We start from the raw sequence: 13,408 nt of genomic DNA, 5'->3' as shown, positions 1-13,408 counted from the left end.
GGTATGAATGACAGAATGATGAACAGCTCCCATCCAGAGGCTAAAAAAAGAGAAAAACAAGACAGTTAAACCAAAAACAACAAGAAAAAGTAAGAAAAATAGAGCCAGACGTTAACAGCCTGAAATTGTTGAACTCAGTGTTGAGTTCAGAAGGCTGTGAACTCTTCCTCGAGTTTGCATTGAGCTTCATTGGAACACTAAAGGAGGCCAAAGACAGAGAGGTCAGAGTGGGAGCAAGGTGGAGAATAAGCATCCAGAAGCTCAGGGTCATACTTGCGGACTGAACAGAGATGTTCTGCACAGTGGTCACCCAATCTGCAAACGGAGTCCCCAGTGTAGAGCAGACCACATTTAGAGTATGGTATAATAAGTTGAAAAAGGTACACCTAAATCACTGTTTCATCAAGAAGGAACATTTGGGGCCTTGGACAGTGGGAATCGAGGAGATAAAAGGTCAAGCGTTGCATCTCCTGTGCTTGCATGGATAGGTATTGGGGGCTGATGGTGATAATTGAGGAGTGGACCAGGATGTCAGGGAGGGAACGCTGTAAGGGGAGGAGAGGGAAGATGTGTTTGGTGGTGGCATCATGCTGGAGGTGGCGGAAATGGCAGAGAATGATCCATTGAATATGGAGGCTGGGGGTATGATAGAAGGCAAGGACAAGGGTAAACCTATCATTGTTCTGGGAGGGAAGAAAAGGGCGAGAGCAGAAATGCGGAAAATAGGACAAACGCAGTTGAAGTCCCTGTCAACCTTAATGGGGAGAATCCCCATTGTGGAAAAAGAACGACAACCAGAGGCACGGACATGGAAGGTTGCATCATCAGAACAGATGCAAGGGAGACAGAGAAACTGGCAGAATGGAATATAGTCCTTACGAGAAGCAGGATATGAGGAAGTTACTCGAGGGAGCTGTGAGAGCCAGTGGGTTTATAGTGGACATTCATTGATAGCATAACCTCCAAAAAGGAGACAGAGGACCTGAGGAAGGGAAGGAAAGATTTGGAGTCAGACCATGTTAAGGTGAGAAACAGGTGGAAAATGGAAGCAAATAATCTTCCATTACTGATGGTTCCCCTAAACAATAACCTTCAAATACCCGTAGTTCCCCAACTAATAATCTTCCAATACTAATATCTACCCACTCTGACCTTCCGGCTGTGAGATTTCATGCCACCAATAAATCTTTCAACAGTGAAGTCCCTTGCACCAGTAGCTCTTCATCTGTGGCAGAGCAGGAACAAATATTTCACAATATTTATCGTAAGGGAGTTTGGTTTCTGAAATATTTTCTAATATATTGTGACTTTCAACACTGCTTGTAATACTGTAGCTCCTGTCATGTGTGCCATAGTGTAAGATCTCACCTATCTTTGCTTGGTCACATCACAGTGTGTTAAAGTTAATGAATTTTTTCAAAATTATTATTTTGAAAAATAAATAGCAGATTATGAATTTTAAGAACTAACAATTGTCTGGCAGAAAGAGCAGGAGGCAGGAATATAATCATAGGATCCTGCTGGTGTTATGATCCATAAGAGCTTCACTTGTAACTTGCATAAGAGTGTTGTGAGATTGAATTACCCCCTCATACTCCCAGACCAACATTTGTTATTCCTTAAAATGCCGATGGCCGGTTCCCCCTAATCACAGCTCCAGTAATGCCCAACACAATAGATCTCCTACCCCATTTTCTCCTTGCTGCACCTGGGAACTAAATGACACCCTACCCCACCTCCGCACCCCCCCCACCTCTACAACCCCGCACCAATGACAGAGAGGAAAATCTTCCCTTATAGCCCATAATTCATTCGCTCAGATTTTGCAGTAATAATGCCAGCAAAAGTATCAACTCCTGCACATGTGTAGAATAACACAGAAACCCAGAAGTTGCTGTCAGTGATCCGACATTTCACCAGGGTGCAGTGTTGAGATGACACCCTACATGCCACCACCTCAGACTGCAATCAATGGAAATCAATTGAATTGACAAGAACTTACACTTACACTGTTGGTCTCACTGTAAAAACCCTTGAAAAAGTTATGCCTTGCTGAATGAAGTGTAACTGAGTTCTTACCAGTGTACTAACTTCATAATTACTCTTAAACATCCTCACTGGCCCTGAAAAACAAATTTTATATATATGGAATGTCAAATTTCTCCACAATGATTTAAAAAAAATCCAATATTTTTTCCAAAATGACTTTTTTCCATTTTTTTTATAAGTTTATCTTTATTTTAGCTTTTAACTTAATCCAATATAATGATTTATTTTGCAATCTCAAAATCTAAATTAAAAGTGAAGGATATTGGTGCTTTTAACTTACTGGTTTGTTATGTGTGAAAATTCAATGTAATTGGTCCATTACCTGCTTGTTGACATCACTGCTGCTGCACACCAAGACATTGACTTAACCTGGTGCCAGAATTAAACTGCCATTTGCCTTATTTAATATCTTGTAGCTCTCCCTCACTGTGTCGTTCGGACTGAGAAGTAACTGTTTCATGCCGTGTAACCTCCCAAAGGACTTCTGATTTACAGAGCTTGAATAAATGAAATCGCAGCTGAAATTCCCTGGTGGTTCCCCACTGTTTCTGCAGTGAGAGAACTGGTGGGGCTTTCCTAGAAATCAGCAGGGATCTGTTTGTGCCAGACCTCTGCCAGTTCTGGCAGTCTCCTCTTTGCCAAATGGTGGCCATAGTTGGAGGAGGTGGGGTGTGCAGCATATGCAACACTTCTAATATATTAAAAGAAAATCTCAAGTGGTTTGACTCCTGGTGATTTGGAGGATAAATGTATAACACTACTGATGTAACAGGGAAAGACTTTTAATATATTAGTGAATTAAGACGACAAAGGAAGGCTTACATTTATATAATGCTTGGCACATTCTCAGGACGTCCCAAGTGTTTTACAACAAATGAAGTACTTTTTGAAGTGTAGTCACTGTTGGAATGTAGGAAACGCGACAGCTAATCTTCACATAACCAAACCCCACAAACAGCAATGTGGTAACAACCAGATAACCTGTGTTTTTGTGATGTTGTTTGAGGGATATATATTGGCCAGGATTCCAGGGATAACTCCCTTGCTCTTCTTCAAAATAGTATCATGAGATTTTTCACATCCAACTGTAAAGGCAGACAGGGGTTCGGTTTAAGAAGTCACCAAAAAGTTGGGACCTTCGCTAGTGCAGCACCCACCATCCCCACACACACACCGCCCCCCCCACACCTGCCCCCAACCCCACCCCCCTGCCCCTAACCCCACCCCGCCCCACCCCTGGCTGTGTCGGCCTAGATTTTTATCTTCCAGTGGGACTTGAACCCACAACCTTCTGGCTCAGCGGTTGGGATGATACCAATTGAGCCAGAGCTGACACATTAAGCTGTAGAAGTGTTGAAATCAGTTGGCATTATATAAATAACACTTCCAAGTTGCTACCAATCATTTATTGTTCTGTACATGAGATGTAGATTGTCACGTGTCCCCAGACTCATACATCAATCAATTTAGGTTTTCCCGCACGACATCCCAACTTCATAACTTCTGTTTCTGTTGGAAGTGCTCCTTCCTCAATCACTCTCCAAGAATTCCATACATGCACTTATGCGCAATGTGGGGAATCCTGCCATTAATGTCATTCAGCTGGGATCCCAGCTTGCAGAGTTACAGAATTCATATTCCACCAGAGCAGTGGCCTTTGAACCTGCACCCCTTACAGCACATGTAGCAATCTTTGTTCTTTTACCTAGGTAAAGATACCCTTTGATCTAAGCAGTAAGTGTTCCCTTGGTGAGATTAGGCAACCTTAACATTTGACCAAACTCCTTGCTGGCCCTTTGGTCTTGGAGCCACCAACATTTCAGCACTATAACTAAGGTTAGGCTAATTTTATGAATACATGTGTCCTTCAGCTTGATGAACTTCTAGATAGGTTATTCATTCCCTGTGTGGTAACATGAAGAGTACAAGATGGAATAGATGTCTTTAATGGGAAGCTAGGTAGGTACATGAGGGAGAAAAGAATAGAAGGATATGCTGATCGGGTGAGATGAAGTAGGCTTGTGTGGAGTATAAAAATTTACATAGACCAGTTGACTTAAAGGGCCCATTTCTGTGCTGTAAGTTTTGTACCATTCTGTGGACCTTAAGTTGTTCTAGGGTACTTTGTATTAGACTTTAGATGGGAATACCCTAGCAAAAAAATTAAGGAGGGCTGCCTTGGGAAGATGAACAGCTGCTGTGCTGTTGTGTGACAGCTGTCTTCTATTTCCATCCCCAGAGGGGATTGGAAAGGCAAAGGATGGCTCAACAGACAAACCACAATATTGTGGATGATTCATGATTGACCTGTTTTAGTAAGCTAAATCTGATCCATGGGCTAGAGGAAATTCCACATCAGTCCTTCATCATGATACTTCAAGAGGTGCAAACTCCTCTAATCTGCTTTAGCGTGCAAAAATGAATATCATCAAATAGAGTAAGAGAGGGACTCACTTGGAAGGCTGGTGTCAGCTTTCTGTTTACAATTCCCACCACTTAAAATGTCCCAGTTTTAAATGGGCAAATGCTGACATCAACCAGAGAGCGATAACCATTATCTACTTGTGTTTGCATCAATTTCTAAGTGGCCAGATCTGGCAACTTAAGTGTTCCCTTTGTTTTGGTACTCATTAGTTCCTTCCTCATTAGGCTGCACTGAATCACAAAACAAATATATGTAAATTACACTCTGTCAATGTTCAATTATCTTTACCTAATTACCTAAACTTTTCTAATCCCTGCTAAGCAGTGTGGAGTTACAGTTTGCACTAAGCACTGACTGCAGTTAGCATCACCTTTGAGAAGGTGGTGGTGAGCCTTCTTCAACCACTGCAGTCCATGAGGGTGCTCTTACAGTGCTGTGAAGTAGGACTTTGATCCATAGGCGACGAAGGGACAATGATACATCTGTGACATCTTTTGGTTATCTCCACCTATCACTGGCTCAACTTGTCCCACAACCCCCCCCCCACCCCACCCCCCGACCCCTTAAACCAGTTTATATTTCACCTCTCTTCTATTTTTACTTAGTTCTGTTGAAGGGTCATTCGGACCCGAAACGTTAACTGTGTTCCTCTCCGCAGATGCTGCCAGATTTGCTGAGTTTTTCAAGGTATTTTTGTTTTTGTTTTGGATTTCCAGCATCCGCAGTTTTTTGATTTTACCTTGGGACAATGATACATGTTTAAGTCAGGATGCTGTATAATTTAAAGGAAAATGTGGGGGTGATGGTGCTCCCATGCACCTACTGCCCTCGTCCTTTGAAAATTGCTAAATGCTGTTGGTCTTAACGTGGTTTCACCTCCACTTGTTCCTTTAACAGTTTATCCAGTGAGCAGCCTGCTGTAGCCATATTACAGTTGATATGTGGGTACTTTTTAAACGTTTCCCTATAGACATCTGTTCTCGAGACCTCTGAACTGGTGCATTTATTAGAATGCAGGTTGGGAAAAGTTGCTTCAGTATCTGAGAGAAGGCAAAAACACTTCACAGGACTGGTGCTCCTAGCAGAAATATTACTCTCAGTAATGGGGCACTGCAGAAATATGGAAATCATACACTGATTTTGTAGGTTAAAACTATACCGTAACAAAGGAATGAAATGAGAAGGAGTTTTAAAAAAGCTTTCAGATGCGCCCCCTAACAGCTGAAGATTAATTTTATTTAAATTTCTATGTGGTTTACTGAGTGGGCAATAGCTGGGCTAAGTATCTTAAGAACATCAATGAGGACTTTAGCTCTCACCTGGGATTTAACTACAGTACTGATGAATTTTGAAAGAGACGGTGTGTTTTCTAACAGATAATCCAATGCTTTGAGATACACGGTGCTCCCCTCCCCCAACAGTGGGGCAAGTTTGGGAGCCAGAAAGAATCCCGGCACCTATTTCCCACTCCTAAAGCTAAAATTTGGTGAAAAAAAATCACTCGCCACAGTCAAATCGGTCATTAATATAAATTCTCCTGCTCCAAACAGGGTAATCAGCCGAGCACCAGGCCTCAAACTCGTGGTTGAAACACTGATGTCATCCCTGAAGCCTATCGGGAATATTGTGGTCATCTGCTGCGCCTTCTTTATCATCTTTGGCATCTTAGGAGTGCAGGTTTGTATCTTCAATAAATCAGCCTGGTATGCAGAAGTGGGGGCTGTGTGTGTCTGGAGTGAGGGCTCTGCATATGGGTTGGGGTCTCTGTGTTTCCTGGGGATGGGGAGCTTTCTGTGTCCTCAGCTGGGGGGAGAGCTCTCTGTGTCCTGGGCCTGAGGGTTCTGTGTATGGGGTAAGGGGCTCTGTGTGTCCTGGGGTGAGGGCTCTGTGTATGGGGCAGGGGCTCTGTGTGTCCTGGGGTGAGGGCTCTGTGTATGGGGCAGGGGCTCTGTGTGTCCTGGGGTGAGGGCTCTGTGTATGGGGCAGGGGCTCTGTGTGTCCTGGGGTTAGGGCTCTGTGTCCTAGAATGGAGGTTCTGTGTGTTCTCAAGGTGGGATCGCTGTGTGCCTAGGGTGGGGGCTCTCTGTGTCCTGGGGATGGGGCTCCCTGTGTCCTAGGGCGGGGGCTCTGTGTGTCCTGGGGTGGGGTCTATGTATCAGATCATCATGCTGGGGATCTTGGTCCACACCAGTTGTTTCAAACTGCCATTTGCTTCTCCCCAGTTCTTGGTTAGCAGAAGCTTGCTCCACTTTACCAATATTTCCTGCTTCCTTTTGAGCCTTAACTCTTTCTCTGCTAATGCATCAATTAATCGTGTGTACTCAGTGTCTCATAATTATCAGGTTTCTCTCATTGTTTTCTCTGACTCATTCTAGCTATTTAACCAAATTGTGTTGCACACTTACAGGTCAGATTGCTTTCCGTATTTTTTTTATCTATTCATAGAGTCAGGGTGTTACTAACAAGGTCAGCAATTATTGCCCATCCTCAAATGCCTCCCTTGAATTGCTACAATCCTTGTGGTGGAGGTACTACCACAATGCTATTAGGGAGTGAGTTCCAGGGTTTTGATCCAGTGATGATGAAGGAACAGCAATATATTTCCAAATTAGGGTGGAGTGTAACTTGGAGGGAAACTTCTGAGTGGTGGTGTTTCTATGTATTTACTGCACCTGTCCTAGGTGGTAGAGGTTGCAAGTTTGGAAGGTGCTGCTGAAGGAATCTTGTCAAGCAGCGACCGTGCATCTTGTTGATGGTACAAACTCATTCATGGTGAATTAGTGGTGGAGATTTTACAAGTATATAAAAAGGAGAAGAGTAGCTAAAGTAAATACTGGTCCCTTAAAAGAAGAGACAGGAGAAGTTATCATAGGGAATGAAGAAATGGAAGAGATATTAAAGAAATATTTTGTGCCTGTCTTCACGGTTAAAGACACAAATTACATACCAAAGATAAAGGGTATCCCAAAGGGTATAAGAGTGAGGAATTTAAGGTAATTAATATCAGCAGAGAAAAAGTATTGGAGAAACTTAAGGGACTAAGAGACAACAAATCCTCAGGACTTGATGGTTCTCAAAGAGGTAGCTGCCGAGATAGTGAACTGGTTATGATTCCCCAAAGTTACCTATGTTCTAGAATGTTCCCAGTCGATTGGAAGTTAGCAAATGTAACATTGCTATTCAAAAAAGAGAGAGAGATAATAGGAAACTACAGGCCAGTTAACCTGACATCAGTCCTTGGGAAAATGCTGGAATCCATTATTGAGGAAGTTTGAATGGTGCATATAGAACATGATAGTATGTTCAGACGTAAAAAACATAGGCCTGAATTTTTCAGATGGCGGGGTCTCCCATCCCGCCATCCAAAGAGTCGGCATGGAGCACATTGCCACCGACTCTGAGTAGCTCTGCAGCCAATTTACAGTCAAATGAGCATCAATTTGCTGCAGGCGGGACTTCTGCCCTCCCTGGGGAGGAAGTCCCACCTTAGAGAGCTGCCTGCCTATCTGATTGGCTGGCAGCTCTCTAGCCCCTGCAGTGACAGCACTGCAGTGGACAGAAGAGGAAGTTCAGGAAGATGTCAGTGTTATGCACAGCAGATAGTAAATGCTGAGCTGTTCAAATCCCAGAAGGAAACTTCAAACAACTGCCACAACTGTTTTACAATTTGTATTTATTTCGAGTTGCATGCTTTGAATTCAGTAGTAATAAGACCACCGAGCTTTATAGGCTTCTGCAAACTAAGTTAAACCTTTATTAATCAAAAAAGATTTTAAGCACATACATAGGTTTACAAATTACTATTATGATAACTCCTAGCTCCCTGAATTAATCTAATTCCCAGTTACACCTCTGTTAAGGCTACAGTAAAAACACAGATATTAAAAGACCCAGGCAAAGTAACACAATACCTTGAACAGTCAAATTCAAAGTAAGTTTTCTTAACTTCAGTTCTTGCAGACAACAATTTGGGCACAAAGTTTGGAGGCTTTTCACACTTGTTAGATCTTAGAATTTCTTCTCTTACACACAGCCTTCTCTTCTTTAGACATATTTTCTCCCTTGAATGCAAATCCCATTGTTTCACTATGTCTTTGGACTTTACCTCTCTAATAATAAAAATCTGTCATAAGACCAATTTTACCAGTAATCTTTGGGGGAAAACACATACCGTTTCTTAACTTCTCCTGGCTAGATGAAACATTTTGCGCCCCCCCCGCCCCCCCCAACCTCACACCCTTTGAATTCAAGCTGGTCTGGTTTATTTAAAAATGCAAATGTTCCTTTCACACCTCACATTCTAAAACTTCCCCCATGTTTACCTATTTAGCATTTCAAACCTAGGTTCTTTTCTTATATCAAAGCCTTCAGACCAGCTGTCTGTAATTCAAGTAAAACACACACACACAGACACACACACACACGCATAGACACAGACCACACTATTACTGTACTTTACAATAAATTCCAATAACATTATGAAATTATTATATCTTCCTGACAGTAGGAGCCTAAGTGCAGGGAGCAGAGGTGCAGGTAAGTTTAAGGGCTCCTAGGACAGTGAGGGTAGGGAAGGCCTGGGGGGGCACAAAGTGGGCAATTGGGGTGTCGGGGGAGGGGGGCGCACCCAGTCAGAAGGGAACTTCTGACGGAAGTGCCTCCTCCCCGCCTTTCCCATCCATGATCTAGGCCCACTGATTTTCGGGCTTCCCCCATGCCAGTTCAATCCTCCTGTCAGCCTAAAAATTGAGGATGAGCGGGAAACAGCCCTTAAGGGCCTCAAATGGGGCAAGGACGGGCTTCCCGTCCAAGGACTTGCCCGGCCCAACATAAAAGTGCTGCGTGGTCAGAGAGGGTGGGAACCCGAAGGGAATCTCGTTCCTTCAATTTCGCTCTCCCCCCATTCCCACCTAAAAATCCCGCCAGTGAGGGACCATAAAATCTGGCCGTAGTTTTAAGGTGTTTGACAAATGTATTAGAATTTGTTGAGGATAGAGTAGTAGGGTAGATAAAGAGGAACCAGTAGATATAGGGCTGAATTCTCCCCCCGTCGGCGGGGGAGGTTGTGCAGGGGTGGGCAGGAGCCAGCACGACCTCGATCAGCGCCCCGATCAGGTGCATGCCGCCATTTCATGTAGGCGGGCCAAATAAGGCCTGCCCCACGTGACACTCACCCGGAAGCGCGCGAAAGAGTGCAGAAATCTCGCTGCGGCACATCCGTGCCTCATGGAGATTTGTTTAAGGTTCAAACATTCAAATAAAGCATTGAAAATATTTTAAGACATGTCCCTTCATGTGACAGTGTCACATGAGCTGGGACATGTCACGGAACATTAATTTAAAAATTTATTTAATTTCTAAACACTTCATGAAAGCTCATCCCGCCCGTGGATGAGGCTCTCCGCCTACCCGCCAATCTTAACATTGGACAGGCAGTTCATTTAATTGATTTAATTAGTTTCGAACAGGCCCTAATAGACCTTTGAGAGTTCAGTGGGTGCACAGCCGACTCGACTGCTCGCCCGGCAAACTGAAAATCTAAACGACACGCAGTGACTTCGGGACGCACGCCCGACATCACCATGTCTCATTTTACATATCGAGGAGCAGGCCCCACCCCCGCTCACCGACTGCAAAATTCTCCCCATGGCATACTTGGATTTCCAAAACAAGGTGGCACATGAAAGGTTAGGATGCAAAATAAGGGCTCATGTAATCAGGAGTAACATATTAGCATGTATGGAGGATTAGTTAGTAGACAAAAAGCAGAGAGTGGGAATAAATGGGCCACTTTCAATTTAGCAGGCTGTAACTAGTGGAGTGCTGCAAGGGTCGGTGCTGGGGCCACAGATATTTACATTCTACATTAATGACTTAGTGGAAGAACCAAGAATAATGTATCCATGTTTGCTGACAATACAAGGGTGGGTGGAAACATAAGCAGTGAGAAGGAGACAGAGTGACTTCAAAGAGATATTTGACAGGTAATGTGATGGACAACAAGGTGAGAGGTGGAGTATAATGTGAGGTTATTCACTTTAGTAGTAATAATAGCAAAGCAGAATATTTTTGAAAAGACGTGAAACTTTTAAATGTCAATGTTCAGAGAGAGCTGGGTGTACTCATAGAAGGAACACAGGAAGTTAGGATGCAGGTAAAGCAAGCAATTAGGAAAGCTAATGGCACGGTGGCCTCTATTGCAAGGGGGTTGGCGTACAAGAACAAAGAATACTTGTTATAATTGTATAGGACATTGGTGAGACCACACCTGTGCACAGGTTTTGGTCTCCATATCTAAGGAAGGATAGTCTTACGTTGGAGGTGGTATAGTGAAGTTTCACCAGATTGGTTCCTACGGGATGAGAGTTGCCTGATGATGAGAGACTAAGTAAATTGGCCTATGCTCTCTGGAGTTTAGTAGAATGAAGGGTGATTTCATTGAAACATACAAGATTCTGAAAGGGCTCGACAAGGAGCACACTGAGGGGTTATTTCCCTTGGCTGGGGAATCTAGAACACTGGGCACAGTCTCAGGATAAGGGACTAATCATTTAGGAATGAGATAAGGAGAAATTTCTTCACTCAGAGGATTGTGAATCTTTGGAACTTTCTACCCCAGAGAGCTCCATTGTCAAGCATATTCAATGCTCGTGACAGACAGATTTCTGATTTCTCAGGGCATCAAAGGATCTGAGGAGCAGGCAGGAAAGTAGAGTTGGAGCTGAAGATCAGCATTGATCATACTGAATAGCAGAGCAGGCTCGATAGGTCATATGGTCCACTCCTTCTCCTATTTCTTATGTTCTTGTGTTCTTATGAATGTTTAAGGTGAGCTGACAATCAAGCAGACAACTTTGTCCGAAATGGTATCAAGCTTCTTGAATGCTGTGGAGCTGCACTAATCAGCCACAGTTACTCAGCACAGAATACCTAGCTTCTGGCTTGCTCTTGTAGCCAAAGTATTTATGTGGCTGGTCCAGTTAAGTTTCTGGTCAATGGCAACCCCCAGGATGTTGATAGTGGGTTTCGCTGATGGTAATGCCATTGAATGTCAAATTTAGGAAGTTAGTCTCTCTCTTGTTGGGTCATTGCCTGGCACTTGTGTGATATGAACGTCACATTATGATTGTTGTACAGGTCCATGCTTGTGGGCACAGATTGCTTCATTATCTAAGGAGTTGCGAATCGAACTGAACTCTGCACAATCATCAGCAAACATCCCCACTTCTGAATTTATGATGGAGGCAAGGCTGATGATGAAGCAGCTGAAGGTGGTTGTGCCTAGGACCCTGCCCTGAGCAACTCCTGCAGTGATGTGTTGGGGCTCAGATGATTGGCCTCCAACAACCACAACCATCTTCCATTGTGTTAGGTATGACTCCAAACAGTGGGGAGTTTTCCCCCTGATTCCCATTGACTTCAGTTTTTCTAGATGTCCTTGATGCCACACTTGGCCAAATGCTGCTTTGGGGGAGTTTTTCCCAGGCAAGGGAAGGCAGGTTTGGGTGCATGCCGCGAGTTAAGCAGCGGGTCTGGCTTCACCTAGGTGGGTGTGGAAGCAAGTGCATCTCTACATAAGGTATTTAAATATTCCAATAGCAATTAAGTTCTGTTTTAACTAAAGATTCTAGATTTAACAAGCAATAGATCTATTCCTAGGGCTGTGTGGAACTCAGCAAGTAAGTGAGCCAAAGGCACAGTGTGGACTGCTTCCTCAGTGAAACTGACAAATTGGGAAGCCTTTGATCAGTGAAACTGAAGAGCCGCAACCATGGCCAGCTGATAGGCTATTGTTCACAGCACAGTTGGTGGCATTGTGGTAATGTCATTGGACTAGTATTACAGAAGCCCAGGTTAATGCTTTGGGGCGCAGGTTCAAATCGCACCTTCATTCAATTAATTAAAAAATTGTAGAATTAAAAGCTACTATCAACGATTGTCGAAAAAACCCATCGGATTCACTAATGCCCTTAAGGAAGGAAATCTGTCATCCTTACCTGGTATGGCCTACATGTGACTCCAGATCCACAGCAATGTGGTTGACTCTTAACTGCCCTCTGAAATGACCGAGCAAGCCATTCAGTTCAAGGGTGATTAGGGATGGGGCAACAACAAATGTTTGCCTTGCCAGCGACACCCACATCCCATCAAAGAATCATTTTTTAAAAAGTGCTCTCAGTTCGTGACAGGTGATTGCTGACGTCTTGAAAGTTACATCACCTGGTCCAGCACCTCACTCACCTTCAGCCGCTGTCATTTCCCTGCTCTCGGCCTTCACCACGACACTGGAGGCAGCCCCAACCTCCACCTCTGACAAAGAGTGAGAAGAGCAGGAGCAACAGCAGCTGCCTTCTGCTCAGACACAGGGCAGAGGGGACAAACAGAGAGGTCCAGTTCCAAAGGGGTGAGATCCCAGCCCCGCCCCCTCCTCCCAAACACAGGATCTATCAGCGGAGGAGGATCAATTCTTCCGACATGTCTGAGCACCAGATTCCTCCGGAGGCTCTGCCTTTCACGACAGATCACTGCTGCCATCTGCAGCCTCCTGGAATAAGACCTCCTTCCCAGAGGGAGGAAGAATTTGAGCCTTACTGACTGATGGCAACTACCCCAATTCATCAGTGACACACACATTGGGAAACATAATACAGCACCACCCACCTGCCCCCCCACCCCAACCCCCCACCCCCCACCCCACCCCCCACCCCTCACCCCACCACCAAGCCGACATGCTCCACGCCAACTCACCCCACAGCCATAGGTTAGGAAGAGGGGTAAGAGAGGGGAGAGGGTGGGTTTAAGGAAGGGAGAGGGTAGGAAGGAAAGTAGAGGTGTGTTGACCTAAGAGGGGGTGGGGGCTGCCCCACGATCAGCAGAGGGCAGCTCCCTAAGAGCGACACCTCCCACCTTCCATCCTGCCCTGTAAACATTTAA

The 13,408-nt window shown here is 44.4% G+C and overlaps 1 protein-coding gene across 1 annotated transcript in view; it reads left to right on the top strand.

Moving 5' to 3' along the window:
• The window catches only part of cacna1g (calcium channel, voltage-dependent, T type, alpha 1G subunit), a 727,897-nt gene that overhangs the window by 613,126 nt on the left and 101,363 nt on the right, over positions 1-13,408 (top strand). The window contains exon 22 of the mRNA XM_041216784.1: positions 6,025-6,151. Coding sequence (XP_041072718.1) covers positions 6,025-6,151 — 127 coding nt within the window. The remainder of the gene's footprint in view (positions 1-6,024; positions 6,152-13,408) is intronic.

The sequence above is a fragment of the Carcharodon carcharias genome, chromosome 22 (assembly GCF_017639515.1).
Source record: "Carcharodon carcharias isolate sCarCar2 chromosome 22, sCarCar2.pri, whole genome shotgun sequence".
Classification (NCBI taxonomy): domain Eukaryota; kingdom Metazoa; phylum Chordata; class Chondrichthyes; order Lamniformes; family Lamnidae; genus Carcharodon; species Carcharodon carcharias.
This window is presented reverse-complemented; position numbering and strand designations above follow the sequence as displayed.